Below are 15,000 nucleotides of genomic sequence, written 5' to 3'. Positions count from 1 at the left end.
TCGCCTAAATGCCCGCCAGCCGTGCCCGTTTTGCCTAAATGCCCGCTTATTTGGTGAGATGGAATAATTTCTCTTTAAAACGTAACACTGATGCCTGCTTTTCTAATTGGAAATCGCCTAAGTGCCTAAGTTTTTGTTTTGCTTGTGTTTGTTTTTGTTTCGTTTTTCTCCTGACTCATTTGTTACGTACAAGGAATGCACAAGGCAATAAATTTTGACTCAATCGCTTACTTAGTCGATTTATTTCAATAACAATCATAACGAAGTACTAAACGAATTAAATTGTGCAATAATTTTTTTTTTTATAATAAAGAAGATTTATCATCCTTAAATTATGTCAGATTGAATTAGAACAATTTCACCAAGTATTAAGTCATCATTGTCCCAAGTAATCTCGTCTGAACCTGGCATTATAAGTAAGAGAAACACAATAGTCATCTTAAAATTCATGTCTGTTTACAGGTGAACAAATTAAACTAGAGGTCTTTTTCAGGAAAGAGTCTCTGGTATCCAGTCTTCACTGTGTTCTAAATTAAAATAATAAACTTAAAAGTGAGTAAAAGTAAATAAATAAAAAATGTTAACATACGTTAAAGGGCGAAATAGGATAAAAATCCCTTGAATGCCCTTAATATTAAATTGATTGAAAGATTACAATTACAATAATGATACATGTGGTAAAGATAGTATAACAAACAACTTAAATGTACTCATGTTTGCGTGATGTATAAATATAAATCTTTAACCTTGACATGCAAAGCACACACACACACACACGATCAAACTTCTCAAGAGTCACCCCCCCTTCCTGGTTGCAGGTACGCTGTGCTCAAACAAACAGATCCTCGCCTCGCTTTCAGTCAAACTTGTACTCTTAACTTTTTATTGATCTTTTACTTTTACTTTGGGAGGCGTTCCGAAAGCTCCTACATACATCCCCAGTATTCTTGTTCTAGTAGGGGGTTTGGGAGGGGGGAGACTTTAACTTTAACTTAAAAAAAAAACAAAAAAAGTTTCCCCCCTCCCAAACCCCCTACAAGAACATTATAAAAAACAAGAATACTGGGGATGTAGGAGCTTTCGGAAGGTCTCCCTTTACTTTTATTTCCATAATTTGTTCATTCTGGCCACAATTTTGGAATTATTGATGATGGCCGGGAATAAATTGTTTATTTCGCCCTAGGGCCTAGCCTAGGCTGGGTCATAATCAATTTTCTTTATTGGCAGACATGCCCGGCAATAACTATAACGACAGCCTAACAATATGAAATATGAATATGGTATAAGTATAAGCCATTCATCATTGTCATTCTCAATCATTGTCAGTCATAGTCCTAGAGAGGTGAGCCGGTGTTACCAATACTTAGCTTCTATACCAGGACAAATCATTCGTTTGGACAGAAAAATAAATAAAAAACTTACCGCTAACCGTCAAAAGCAGTTTAGATTTGAAGATGCATTTGTTTTCTATCAAAAAACATTCGGTACTAGACAATCCTTGATGAATTTCAAAAGTTGTGTTTGAAATTATGTCCTAAATATTTTCATGATTCATTCCTCGCGAAATCGTGTGGGTTTCCGTCTGTACGTCTGGTGCCGTGCAAACAAAACAAAGGTTTTTAAACAAGGTTATTGAGAAAAAGATACGGAAAAAAGTGTCCCTCGATAGGTATGCAATTTGGTGCATTAGTGCAGTAAAAATTGGTGCGCAAAATTAGTTCGTAGCGGGTGCGAGACTGTGTGTGTGTGTGTGTGTGTGTGTGTGTGTGTGTGTGTGCGTGTGTATGTGTGAGTGTGTGTGTGTGTCTCTTTCGTTTTTTCTTTTTTTGGGAGTGCCTACGTACACGGTAACGGGGCATCTAGCCTCAGGATCTACGTACACGTAAACTGGTTTACCGTTGCAACACAAGCAATAGATGGTCCTCGCTGTCGTGACCGCGCGCGCTCGTGTGGTGTGTGTGTGTGTGTGTGTGTGTGTGTGTGTGTGTGTGTGTGTTATTTTTAAAAAAATCAAAACAATTTAAACCATTAATGGCGAGATTCCATCTTACACTCCCCAAACTCCAGATCTTAGTCTTAATGTTATCATTAAAAGACAAGCTTTGCGATTTATAGTTTAATTGAAGCCCGAGTCAAAATATACTCTTACTACTGCTCTCTTGGTGGAAACGATTTATTCTGCATAAGCAATCTGGAGAAAAAAATCAGTGTCACTGTAAAAGGTTAAAATTTCACGAAGTACGCACCTTGAACACCGCTGTAACAATCCTTTGATCTACGTCATCAGGCAACCCATTGTTTCTTTCATCTTTTCCCATTCCCCCTTACTATCCCCCATCCCCCCACCCATCTCTCTCTCTCTCTCTCTCTCTCTCTCTCTCTCTCTCTCTCTCTCTCTCTCTCTCTCTCTCTCTCTCTCTCTCTCTCTCTCTCTCTCTCTCTCTCTTTCTCTCTTGTCATAGTGTTATCCCTTCCCCTTCCCATCTCAATGTAAAATGAAAACGTTCTGCTGTTTGCAGATACATGTATGATTGTTTTGTTTTTTCTCTCTCACTAGGCAAGGATTAAAAACCACGACATCAGGTAATGGGTGTCTAATGCCAAAGTATAGATTCTCTCTTTGCCAATTTAGTCACGCATGTGGCAGCCCAGCTATTTACTATGTTCTGCCTATAACACACAATAAGTGGGATTTTGGGGGGTGGGTACGAAAGAAATCAAGGTCATAAGTAACCGTGCACAAGAGCTGTATCGGGAATTGGTTTCTGGGGTCTTGCAAATACCAAATCTTTTATGGAAAGCTCTTTCGAACTCCAAGACATCTGGTTTGTTTTGCTATCTTGGAACAAACGAAACAGAGATGTCTTGATGTGTGACCTAGTTGTCTGATTTTGTGACCTGGATGTAAGGTTTTATGACCTAGATGTATCCTTTTGTGTGTGCAAGCCATGCGGGTAAGTACAGCGATAGCTTGCCAAAAAAAGGAAGAAGCAGCGTATCCGCATTTGAAAAACAAAACAAAAAAACTTGAAAAAACAAAACAACTTAACCTTTTAAAGGCGAATATCAATCTTACTTGGACCAAAAATAAAATCTCACCGTTTTTTTGTTTGTTTGTTTGTTGCTTTAGGTCTCTTCCAACACAATTGAGGTTATATGAGAGACCGCTGAAACAAAAAAAACAAGCAATCTAACAAAAATAGTACAAATGTAAATCAAAATCATAACCTAAAGTTATCATAAGCTAAATTATAAATAACCAAGAACAAACAGGCAGAAGATTTACAGAAAAAAAAAATATCCCCTGTCAAAAATACAATCACAAACCAAAGAAGCAGGATAGGCTAGTAAAGAGAAGAAGAAACGACATCACTATCGGATTATATACCCATGCGAACATCATAGGTATATGATTCAAGGGTGATGCTCCCATCCAACCACCCACTCTTACCGTTTTCATCAAAAGACAAAAAACAAATTACAATTTAAAAATTTGAGCTTTTATATAGGGCAATATCCACCCAACGTGCTCAAAGCGCTTTTTATCAATATTCTTACTGCTCTTATGGTGGAAGCGTTTTTTTTTCTGCGTTAAAAAATAATATAAATGAAGACTATTATTTGAAAACAAAAAAATCAGTGTCACTGGCAAAGAATTAATTGCAGTACTCCTGCATCCTGTGAGACTCCTACTCCTACGGCACTTGCTAATCATAAAAAAAGGAAATAGCAATCAACAATACTAAGTTGAAAAAAAAAGAAGAAAAAAAGGAGGGGGGGGGGGGGGGGAGAGAGCAAACCCAGTAGCAATGCAACCTTTAGCGGCGAAATTCGGTCTTTGACCTAACACCAAATCCTCTTTCATCAAAAGACAAGTAACGGCAAAACGATTATAGACAATTGAAGTCTGAGTTGCGATAGTCTGACTGCTCTCTTGGTGGAAACGCTGTATTCTCCGTTAACAATAATAAAGATAAAAGCAAACTATTATCTGAAAGCAAAAAATTTGCTTCGCTGTTAAGGGGTTAAGAACATCTGCCAGCATCGTTGACATGCTCTACGTCACCAAGGTCACCAAGTGACACGTCTTCATCATGCAACCCCCCCCCCCCTCCACTCTCACGGTGGTGGTGGCGGCGGATAAAAAAGGTCTTTTTTTCTTTTATTCAATCAACTTGACTGCTGTTGGACCCTAGGCCTCTCTACAAGTACAAGAAATAATACTCACTTTTTCTCTGCTCCAACGAAAATATCTACCCCCCACCGGTCTAATTATTTGTAGCAGACGACAATTTTCTCAAAACGGTCACGTGACACTGTAAAAACAACACAGGAAGTCCATGAAAGCTTATTTACGGCATTTCCTTTGAACCGTGTAAACAACAAAATTTCGTTTTCATTCGACTCAACGGGTCAGATTGGCCGGCATTTTTTAACGAACTAAAGTTCTGAAAAATCAAAATGTTTCTTAGAAAGTTGAAAGATGCTAGTTTTTGAAACAGAGGTAGGTTTTTTAAAAAATTCTTTATATTTTACGTGAATGCATGCTCAAGGCGAGTTGGACGTTCAGCGGAGGTTGGTGGTAGGCCAAAGGCCCACCTCTCTAGTCATTGTCATTGTAGGTAGTCTCACTAAATTTTCAAAGTTGTCAAATCATTCTGAAAATAGTTTCATTGGATTCCTTGCATAAAAACAATCAAAATTCATATGGGTTTTATGATTGTGGCACTTATAGTTTTTGAGATATGGTCAAAAGAGTGACGAGAAACTGATACATATCACAAAGAGAAAAAATGGATCAAAAATTGTGTCCAAAACTGCACCTTTTACTTTTTATTTAAACAAGGGATTCGTTCAATAGAAAAGAAAATGTTTTTTGAAAAGCTCACATGTCTAGAAAACAAAACGATAAAAATGCTAGAAGTTGTGGACTTTTCTATATAATTACTCATAACAGCTTTTAAAAAGAACAAAATACCAAACAAGGAATGTTTCGGGCTCAAAACCCTTCTTCAGCCAATTGCAAATAATATTTACTTAATGTACAAAATGGATATCCATGGTTCATGGGTTTATCCCGGCTGCTATAGCATGAATAGACAAAAGCAATTGCTTGCTACCTTTTGGATAGGACGTTAGTCCATCACAAAGTACTTTCCACCAGATCTAACAGACCCGGCTACCCATTCACAGCTGGGTAGTCAAAGGGATCAGAAAAATATCTCGATTGCACCCGGGACCAATCCCGGTCCCTTTGCATGTAAAGTGCGTACTCTACCAACTGCAAAGTCAAAAAATAAAATACTAAACACAGAATGTTTCGACTTCAAATCCCTTCTTCAGCAAATAACAATAATAATAATAATACTTTTCTTTTACTTCTAATGTACAAAATTGAATATAGCAACCTCAAAGAAGAATAAAATACCAAACACGGAACGTTTCGGGCTCAACTCCCTTCTTCAGCCAATAACAATAATGATACTTTTTTTTTCCTTCTAATGTACAAAAATGAATATAACAACCTCAAAGAAGAATAAAATACCAAATATGGAATGTTTCGGGCTCAAATCCCTTCTTCAGCCAATAATAATAATAATACTTTTTTTTCCTTCTAATGTACAATGCTGAATATAACAACCTCAAAGAAGAATAAAATACCAAATATGGAATGTTTCGGGCTCAAATCCCTTCTTCAGCCAATAACAATAATAATACTTTTTTTTCCTTCTAATGTACAATGCTGAATATAACAACCTCAAAGAAGAATAAAATACCAAATATGGAATGTTTCGGGCTCAAATCCCTTCTTCAGCCAATAACAATAATAATACTTTTTTTTCCTTCTAATGTACAATGCTGAATATAACAACCTCAAAGAAGAATTAAATACCAAATATGGAATGTTTCAGGCTCAACTCCCTTCTTCAGCCAATAACAATAATAATACTTTTTTTTTCCTTCTAATGTACAAAAATGAATATAACAACCTCAAAGAAGAATAAAATACCAAACACGGAACGTTTCGGGCTCAACTCCCTTCTTCAGCCAATAACAATAATGATACTTTTTTTTTCCTTCTAATGTACAAAAATGAATATAACAACCTCAAAGAAGAATAAAATACCAAATATGGAATGTTTCGGGCTCAAATCCCTTCTTCAGCCAATAACAATAATAATACTTTTTTTTCTTCTAAAGTACAATGCTGAATATAACAACCTCAAAGAAGAATAAAATACCAAATACGGAACGTTTCGGACTCAAATCCCTTCTTCAGCCAATAACAGTAATACTTATTTTTCTTGTTTAGTACAAAAATGAATATAATAAGTTCAAAAAAGAACAAAATACCAAAAACAGAACGTTTTGGGCTCAAACCTCTTCTTCAGCGAATAACAAATATAATACATTTTATTAATGTCGAAACCAGAAAGCTCTTGAATTTTCAGAATGGTTTCAGGATACTTCTTTTGCACTCATTGAAAAACAAATGCTCCATTTGGTGAGGCATATCTGGATCAAATGAGTAGTTTGCCACTAATGACCACACCTGACTGGCTGTCTTGGACACCATGCCTTAACTGGTCTGTGGGGAGAAAAAGAGATTTATTAATTTAAAAAATTAGCTTTGTTCTGTTGATTTTATTCTCTAAATATATCTTTGAATTACTTTAACAGAACAAATAAAATAAATGTAATGCTTCAAAATAGACTTTTACATTAACTAAAAAACTAAATAAGAATTTTACAAATTCATTTGTTTTTAAAACCGTGCAATTTTACATTCATTTCACACCTTAAATGGATGGTTATACCTTTCCTCACAAATATACACATAATCTGAAGTCTATTTATGATATTTACCCTTATTCCAATTTTTTTTTAAATTCTGAAGACCATATACATTTACTTTTACTTCTGTTGCTTTGTGATATTGTTGCAAATATTTATTTGATTTTTATCATGCACCATACGTCTGTACAAATACTTTCCAAACAGATGAAACGTATCATTATTATTATTATTATTATATTGTGCATCTCTAGAGGATTTTAAGATAAAGCGCCTCATGAACAACGATAAGATCCTGTCATTGGTACAGTGGTAATCAATGGGTAATGCTTTTAACATGGATTTTGTAAGTTTGTGGGGCTGATCATTTCTTTAAAAAATCTTCATGAATGCGCTTGACTTTTCTTTTTTTTTAAAATATTTTAAAATTATATTTTAATTTTGAGACAACTCACCTCTTGATTCTAATGCTTTATATACAATGAGTTTGATGTAGCCCTTGTTGACGATATCAAACACACCTGAAAGATAACAAAGCCAAACAACTGTTAAGTAGCACTTTTTATAAATCACAAATGTTAACTCCACAACCAAGTATGAAGGATGCAACAAGACCTTGTTGATTCAGTTGGAGGGGAGGGGGGGGGGGGGGGGGGGGAGTACGTAAAAAGAAAAGATAGAAAAACCTAGCTTTTGCTAACATCATAATGATTGGAATTGTCATTTTAGTTTCCATTCAAATGAATTCTGACAGCTCAGCAACACATTTGATAGTTAAAAAAAAAAGATGGATCATGTAGCACCAATCCTGAAAGGCTTTCAGCAGAGTACAATTTTGTGTAATCTGCTACAAAAGCAATGCTCAAACTGCTTGTTCACCTGATTTTGTAATTTTACAACGGTGGTTCACACTTTTGCTAATATTTTATGTTAGAAGCTTGTGTGTTGTGAATGAAATATGTGCAGAATTTTGGGAGGTTCCATGCAGAAAACTACTATACCAGGGCAGTTAGAGACACTTGCAGATAGAGCAAAAATCTAAAACTAACAATGCAATATATTTTTTTCCCTTGGGAATTGAAGATGAGTATACCCTTTAGAGCCACTGAGACCATGGATCCCGAATTTATCCCAATATCTATAGCTTGAAACAGACAATGGCAATTTCTTGCTACCCTCTGGATAGGACGCTAGTTATCGCAAACTGATTTCCACCAGATCGGACCCAGCGACCCAATATCTGGGGAGTAGATAAGGACGTCATCAAAAAATCTCGAGTGCACGTGGGGTCATCCCATTACTTTTGTTGAACTATCAGAACCCCCAAGATGAGTATGAGATACCAATGGATTTTAAGAAAGGGGGATGGGTGTATAAATTAAAGTATCCTACCTTCACTATCCAATCAAAGATAGAACAGTTACCTGCAGGTAGAATCTACAGACAACCCTCAGACCAAACTGTATGAAAAACAATTAAGATGTGTTCAAAAGAAGGTGTAATTAACTAAAATATCCTACCTTCAATGACAGTGCCAAATCGAGTTAATGCCCAGGATTGCAGCAAATTCCACAACACGAATCTACTTAGTAGACCCACACACCAAACAAACTGTATGAAAAACAAATAAGATGGTGTGTTCAAAAGAAGAAATAAAGATTAAATGTGTATAATTTGATATATTTTAAAGACAGAAAACAAGACTGACAGATAAAGCAAAGAAAAAAAAAAAAAAAAAAAAGAAAATAAATATAAAAGATGCAATTTATCCCCCCCCCCCCCCCCCCCCCCCCTCTCTCTCAGAAATAGAAAATGGCTATGAAAGACCAATAAAGATTAAGAATAGGAGGAGGGGGGAGGGGGTGTTATTAACTAAAATATCATACCTTCAATGACAATGCCAAATCGAGTTTATGCCCAGGATTGCAGCAAATTCCACAACAATAATCTACTTAGTAGACCCACAAACCAGACAAACTGTTTGAAAAACAATGAAGATAGTGTGTTCAAATAAAGGAAAAATTACTGGGATGTTGCTTGAAAAGCACAATTGATAGTTCATAATCAGAAGTTTTATCATGTAAAGCCAATCCGTGAAAGGCCTTCACTGGCTACTGTCAACAAAATAAGTCTATATACTATCAATGACAAAACTCAAACTGCCATTCACTGATTAGAAATTAGACAATGATGTCTGATCTCCATGGGTCACACCTAATGCTGGTATTTTGTGCTATCACCTTGAGTCTCAGAATATAAATAAAGATTGAATGTGTATAATATGATATATTTTAAAGGCAGAAAACAAGACTGACAGATAAAGCAAAAAAAAAAAAAAAAAAAAAGAAAAATAATATAAAAGATGCAATTTATCCCCCCCTCCCCCTCTCAGAAATAGAAGATGGCTATGAAAGACCAATAAATTTTAAGAATAGGAGGAGGGGGGAGGAGTGGTTATTAATTAAAATATCCTACCTTCAATGCCCCATCGAGTTAATGCACAGGAATGCAGCAAATTCCACAACAAGAATCTACTTAGTCGATTCACACACGTCACAAACTGTACTGTATGGAAAACAATTAAAGATGAGGTAAACAAAACAGAAAAAGAAAGAAAATGCTGGAAAAAATATTTTCTTCCTTAAGAACAATTATTAGCGACAAATCTCATTTTTCTGAATGCAATACTTGCTAAATGGAAAAGTACAAAAATAACAACGTTTAAATTTCACTGAAACTTCGTACACACACTGTTCAAATGTTACATAAAAGTAAAATTATCACTTCATAGATGTGAATTAAGAAATATTATAAAATAAAACCAAAAAAAAGTGTCCCTTACTTCCATTAATTTCACTACATTTTTAGAGCTGGAATAAAATAAATTACTAGAGGGCACATAAAAAATTTCAGGGTCGGTCAATTCAATTGAAACCTCGTACACACACTGTTCAAATGTTACACAAACGGAAAATTATCACTTCATAGATGAGAATTAAGAAATATTATGAAATAAAACCAAAATAAATTGTCCCTTACTTCCATTAATTTCACTACATTTTTAGAGCTGGAATAAAATAAATTACTAGAGGGCACATAAAAAATTTCAGGGTCGGTCAATTCAATTGAAACCTCGCACACACACTGTTCAAATGTTACACAAACGGAAAATTATCACTTCATAGATGTGAATTAAGAAATATTATGAAATAAAACCAAAATAAATTGTCCCTTACTTCCATTAATTTCACTACATTTTTAGAGCTGGAATAAAATAAATTACTAGAGGGCACATAAAAAATTTCAGGGTCGGTCAATTCAATTGAAACTTCGTACACACACTGTTCAAATGTTACACAACCGGAAAATTATCACTTCATAGATGTGAATTAAGAAATATTATTACATTATTAAATAAAACAAAAAAATCGTCCCTCAGTTCCATTAATTTCATTACATTTTTAGAGCTGGAATAGAAAAAAAATACGAGGACACATAAAAAATTTCAGGGTAGGCCAATTCAATTGAAACCTCGCATACACACTGTTCAAATGTTAAAGAAACGGAAAATTTTCACTTTATAGATGTGAATTAAGAAATATTATTACATTATTAAATAAAACCAAAAAAAATGTCTCTTACCTCCATCAATTTTCATGAGACTTTTAGAGCTCGAACAAAAAAATTCGTACGATATCGAATTCTCCGCCGATTCCCTCGATTGGAATAGCAGACGACAGAAACATTGTTGGGGCAACGGGTGACCCGGATGTTGAGGCCATAGTGGTTTCGCGAAAGACAAAGAATGGCGAAAATCAAGAGCTCCGCGTCTGCTTTCATTGGCTTTCATTTTGATTCAACGACAGCGTCCATAACAATGGTCAGCTTCCGGCATATTTCGGGTTCAATTTTCGCTGCACGACCTCTCACGTTCAATGAATGAGAGTTTCAATTTCAAAATAGTGAGACTACCTAGAGAGCCTCGCCTTTGGCCTACCAACCTCCGCTGCACGTCCAACTCGCCTTGAGCATGCATTCACGTAAAATATAAAGATTTTTTTTAAAAACCTACCTCTGTTTCAAAAACTAGCATCTTTCACCTTTCTAAGAAACATTTTGATTTTTCAGAACTTTAGTTCGTTAAAAAATACCGGCCAATCTGACCCGTTGAGTCGAATGAAAACGAAATTTTGTTGTTTACACGGTTCAAAGGAAATGCCGTAAATAAGCTTTCATGGACTTCCTGTGTTGTTTTTACAGTGTCACGTGACCGTTTTGAGAAATTTGACGTCTGCTACAAATAATTAGACCGGTAGGGGGTAGATATTTTCGTTGGAGCAGAGAAAAAGTGAGTATTATTTCTTGTACTTGTAGAGAGGCCTAGGGTCCACCAGCAGTCAAGTTGATTGAATAAAAGAAAAAAAGGCCTTTTTTATCCGCCGCCACCACCACCATGAGAGTGGAGGGTGAGGGGGGGGTGTTGCATGAAGACGAAAGGGAGACGTGGTGACCTTGGGTGACGTAGAGCATCTCAAGGATGCTGGCAGCAGTTGCAGGTGTTCTTAACCCCTTAACGGCGAAGCTAATTTTTTGCTTTTAGATAATAGTTTGCTTTTATCTTTATTATTGTTAATGGGGAATACAGCGTTTCCACCAAGAGAGCAGTCAGACTATCGCAACTCGGACTTCAATTGTCTATAATCGTTTTGCCGTTACTTGTCTTTTGATGATAGAAGATTTGGTGTTAGGTCAAAGATCGAATTTCGCCGCTAAAAGGTTGCATTGCTACTGGATTTGCTCCCCCCCCCCACCTTTTTTTTTTCTTCTTTTTTTTTTCACCTTAGTATTGTTGATTGCTATTCCTTTTTTATGATTAGCAAGTGCCGTAGGAGTCTCACAGGATGCAGGAGTACTGCAATTAACCCTTTGCCAGTGACACTGATTTTTTTTGTTTTCAAATAATAGTCTTCATTTATATTATTTTTTAACGCAGAAAAACAAAAACGTTTCCACCATAAGAGCAGTAAGAATATTGATAAAAAGCGCTTTGAGCACGTTGGGTGGATATTGCCCTATATAAAAGCTCATGTTTTTAAATTGTATTTTGTTTTTTGTCTTTTGATGAAAACGGTAAGATTTTATTTTTGGTCCAAGTAAGATTGATATTCGCCTTTAAAAGGTTAAGTTGTTTTGTTTTTTTTTCAGGTTTTTGTTTTTTTTTCAAATGCCTAGTGAAGAGAAAAAACAAAACAATCATACATGTATCTGCAAACAGCAGAACGTTTTCATTTTACAATGAGATGGGAAGGGGAAGGGATAACATTATGACAAAAGAGAGAGAGAGAGGAGAGAGAGAGAGAGAGAGAGAGAGAGAGAGAGAGAGAGAGAGAGAGAGAGAGAGAGAGAGAGAGAGAGAGAGAGGGAAGGGGGGGGGAATGGGGGGGGGGGGGGGGGGGATAGTAAGGGGGAATGGGAAAAGATGAAAGAAACAATGGGTTGCCTGATGACGTAGATCAAAGGATTGTTACAGCGGTGTTCACGGAGCGTACTTCGTGAAACTTTAACCTTTTACAGTGACAGTTTTTTTTCTGCAGATTGCTTATGCAGAATAAATCGTTTCCACCAAGAGAGCAGTAGTAAGAGTATATTTCGACTCGGGCTTCAATTAAACTATAAATCGCAAAGCTTGTCTTTTAATGATAACATTAAGACTAAGATCTGGAGTTTGGGGAGTGTAAGATGGAATCTCGCCAATAATGGTTAAAATTGTTTTGATTTTTAAAAATATAACACACACACACACGAGCCGCGCGGTCACGACAGCGAGGACCATCTATTGCATGTGTTGCAACGGTAAATCAGTTTACGTGTACGTAGATCCTGAGGCGAGATGCCCCGTTACCGTGTACGCACCCCCCCCCCCCCCCCAAAAAAAAAAAAAAGAAAGAGACACACACACATACACACACACGCACATACACACACACACACACACACACACACGCACGCAGTCTCGCATCCGCTACGAACTAATTTTGCGCACCAATTTTTACTGCACTAATGCACCAAATTGCATTTGGTTTGGCCACTTGGCCTCCTGTAACCAACTTTTTGGCTTCCTCTGACTTTCCCCGTTATATCGTTTTACTCTGGTACCGGTAAAACTTATTTTATTTGGCAATCTAAATATCTAAATGCAACACGTGCTAACGCCACAGATTGCATTTGCTAATGCTTCTATATATACGAATTTTCCTTATCCTATCTAAATTGTTTAACAAATCTAAAGAGTTTTCGCGAGGCTAAGGTGGGTTTGGTGGTATTTGGGCTCCTGCCGAGGAATCTGGCCTCTTGCTATAGCTAGTTTGGTCTCTTACTCAAAAATGATCTGGCAACCCTGCCTGGCTAGGCGGAACCTTGATAACAGAAACGGGACCCACACGATTTCGCGAGGAATTAATCATGAAAACAATTAGGATATAATTTCAACACAACTTTTGAAATTCATCAAGGATTGTCCATTACCGAATGTTTTTTGATAGAAAACAAATGCATCTTCAAATCTAAACTGCTTTTGACGGTAAGCGGTAAGTTTTTATTTATTTTTCTGTCCAAACGAATGATTTGTCCTGGTTATAGAAGCGAAGTATTGGTAACACCGGCTCAGCTCTCTAGTCATTGGTCGTCAGCGTCAGGAGTCGGAGTCAGACCATCAGAAAGTGAAAGCCGAAAACAAAATGCCTCGTATTTACATGGCATTAGTACTACAGCTAGTCTGGATAATAATATAATATCTCTCCCTAATATTTTAGAACTCAAGGTATGTAACACAACTTAAGCATTACCGCAAGAAATTAATCCATTACTTCTTTGATTCTTGTTTAGTAATTTATTTTCTGCAGCTTCTTTCTTGTGCGAGTTATCGCCCTCGTCAAAATAGTTTCCTTGTGTTCTCAAGAGATACAATCTGTTTGTACTCTTGGAACCGACAAAGCTCCCATCATTTAAATGTTTCCCATAATTTATCTCCAATTCACAAGGTTATCTCAACAATCTTACCTCACTTAGAACGATATTTTCTTCTTCAAAAAAACGCACAGCCGTTAAAGACCAAAAGTTTTTTTCTTTTTTTTTTTTCATTTCCATAGCAGTTTTCTTATTGGAACTCAATGCAGATAATTACAACAACAACAACAACAAATCGATAAAATCTGTGAAATGGCATATATTTATCTGACAGAATTAAACAAATTTTTAGTTCAGATCGCTAAACTGAGATTTAATACGATTTGATCTGCAACTTTTTAACAGAGATAGTTACAATGCCGGTTTACGCCATTTTAGACAATTTACAAAAAGACCATTTGATCATGTGATCAACGATCATGTGACCATTGCTTTGCTTAGCAACCTTAATTTTGCAGGACGCTGTATGGTTTTCAAATTTCTTTTGCCTTAGATATATATATATATATATATATATAAAACAGGTAAAAATCTAAGAATAATTAAATTTCCACGATTCCCTTACTTCTGAATAATATTCCACAGTGTATTCATAAATGATTTACAATATTTTCAGGGATTCATGACTGATCTTCTGCTGCTCACCTTTCAATCCGAATCCGACTTTCGCGTTTCGTTCAGTTTCACCACTCTCACTCTCACTCTCACTGACACCCTCAGGTGAGTTCTTATTTAAGACTCGCTCAAAATTATTATTTATTTGCAATTATGTGCACGCAGCCTTCGACCCATGTGGGTTCTTATTTAAGACTCGCTCGACTTATTATTTATTTGCAATTATGTGCATGTGGTCTTCGACCCTTCATCAACCCCCCCCCCCCCCCCCCGTCCCTGATTTGTACAGCAGTAGTCTAGTTTAATACAATAATTTAATCAGTATTTTAATTCAGATCAGTTGATGACACTTGGAAACACCGTTGGAGTTGGATAAGCGAATGTCCATCTCAACCAGATGTGCGTCTTGCCTCGTAGCCTTTACTTCTTAATATTTTATATCCCTCTTCATCCGCCTCCCCTCTTCCGCCTACTCTTCCCGCTTCCTCCTCCTCCTCCTCCTCCTCCTCCTCCTCCTCCTCCTCCTCCTCCTCCTCCTCCTCCTCCTCCTCCCCTCCACCTCCATCTCCTCACCATTCTCCTTTGCATCTTAAAATAGTGTTTTTCATTTGATTTTGTGGAAAA

The 15,000-nt window shown here is 36.4% G+C and overlaps 2 protein-coding genes across 8 annotated transcripts in view; one reads left to right on the top strand and one right to left on the bottom strand.

The window, feature by feature from the left end:
• LOC144959610 (uncharacterized) overlaps positions 1 to 13,970 on the bottom strand; it is a 30,871-nt gene extending 16,901 nt beyond the window's left edge. For 2 of the 5 annotated variants that reach the window (XR_013642636.1, XM_078892240.1), the window contains exons 1-2: positions 13,641 to 13,716; positions 3,100 to 3,167 (exon numbers count right to left, since the gene is read on the bottom strand). The gene's annotated coding sequence lies outside the window, so the exon portion shown is untranslated. Of the gene's footprint in view, positions 1 to 3,099; positions 3,168 to 13,640; positions 13,721 to 13,854 lie in introns of those variants that run through there. The other 3 variants (XM_078892242.1, XM_078892241.1, XM_078892243.1) reach the window with 3 other exon arrangements.
• Positions 13,971 to 14,158: 188 nt separating this feature from the next.
• LOC144960026 (cilia- and flagella-associated protein 68-like) overlaps positions 14,159 to 15,000 on the top strand; it is a 14,738-nt gene continuing 13,896 nt past the window's right edge. The window contains exon 1 of one of the 3 annotated variants that reach the window (XM_078892970.1): positions 14,159 to 14,285. Coding sequence is in view for 1 of the 3 variants with exons in the window: in XM_078892969.1 (XP_078749095.1) it covers positions 14,384 to 14,481 (98 nt within the window). In the remaining 2 variants the exon portion in view is untranslated. Of the gene's footprint in view, positions 14,482 to 15,000 lie in introns of all 3 variants that reach the window. The other 2 variants (XM_078892969.1, XM_078892971.1) reach the window with 2 other exon arrangements.

This window comes from Berghia stephanieae, chromosome 14 (genome assembly GCF_034508935.2).
Source record: "Berghia stephanieae isolate SIO BIC M18660-M18661 chromosome 14, UCSD_Bste_1.3, whole genome shotgun sequence".
In the NCBI taxonomy this organism is placed as follows: Eukaryota; Metazoa; Mollusca; class Gastropoda; order Nudibranchia; family Aeolidiidae; genus Berghia; species Berghia stephanieae.
This window is presented reverse-complemented; position numbering and strand designations above follow the sequence as displayed.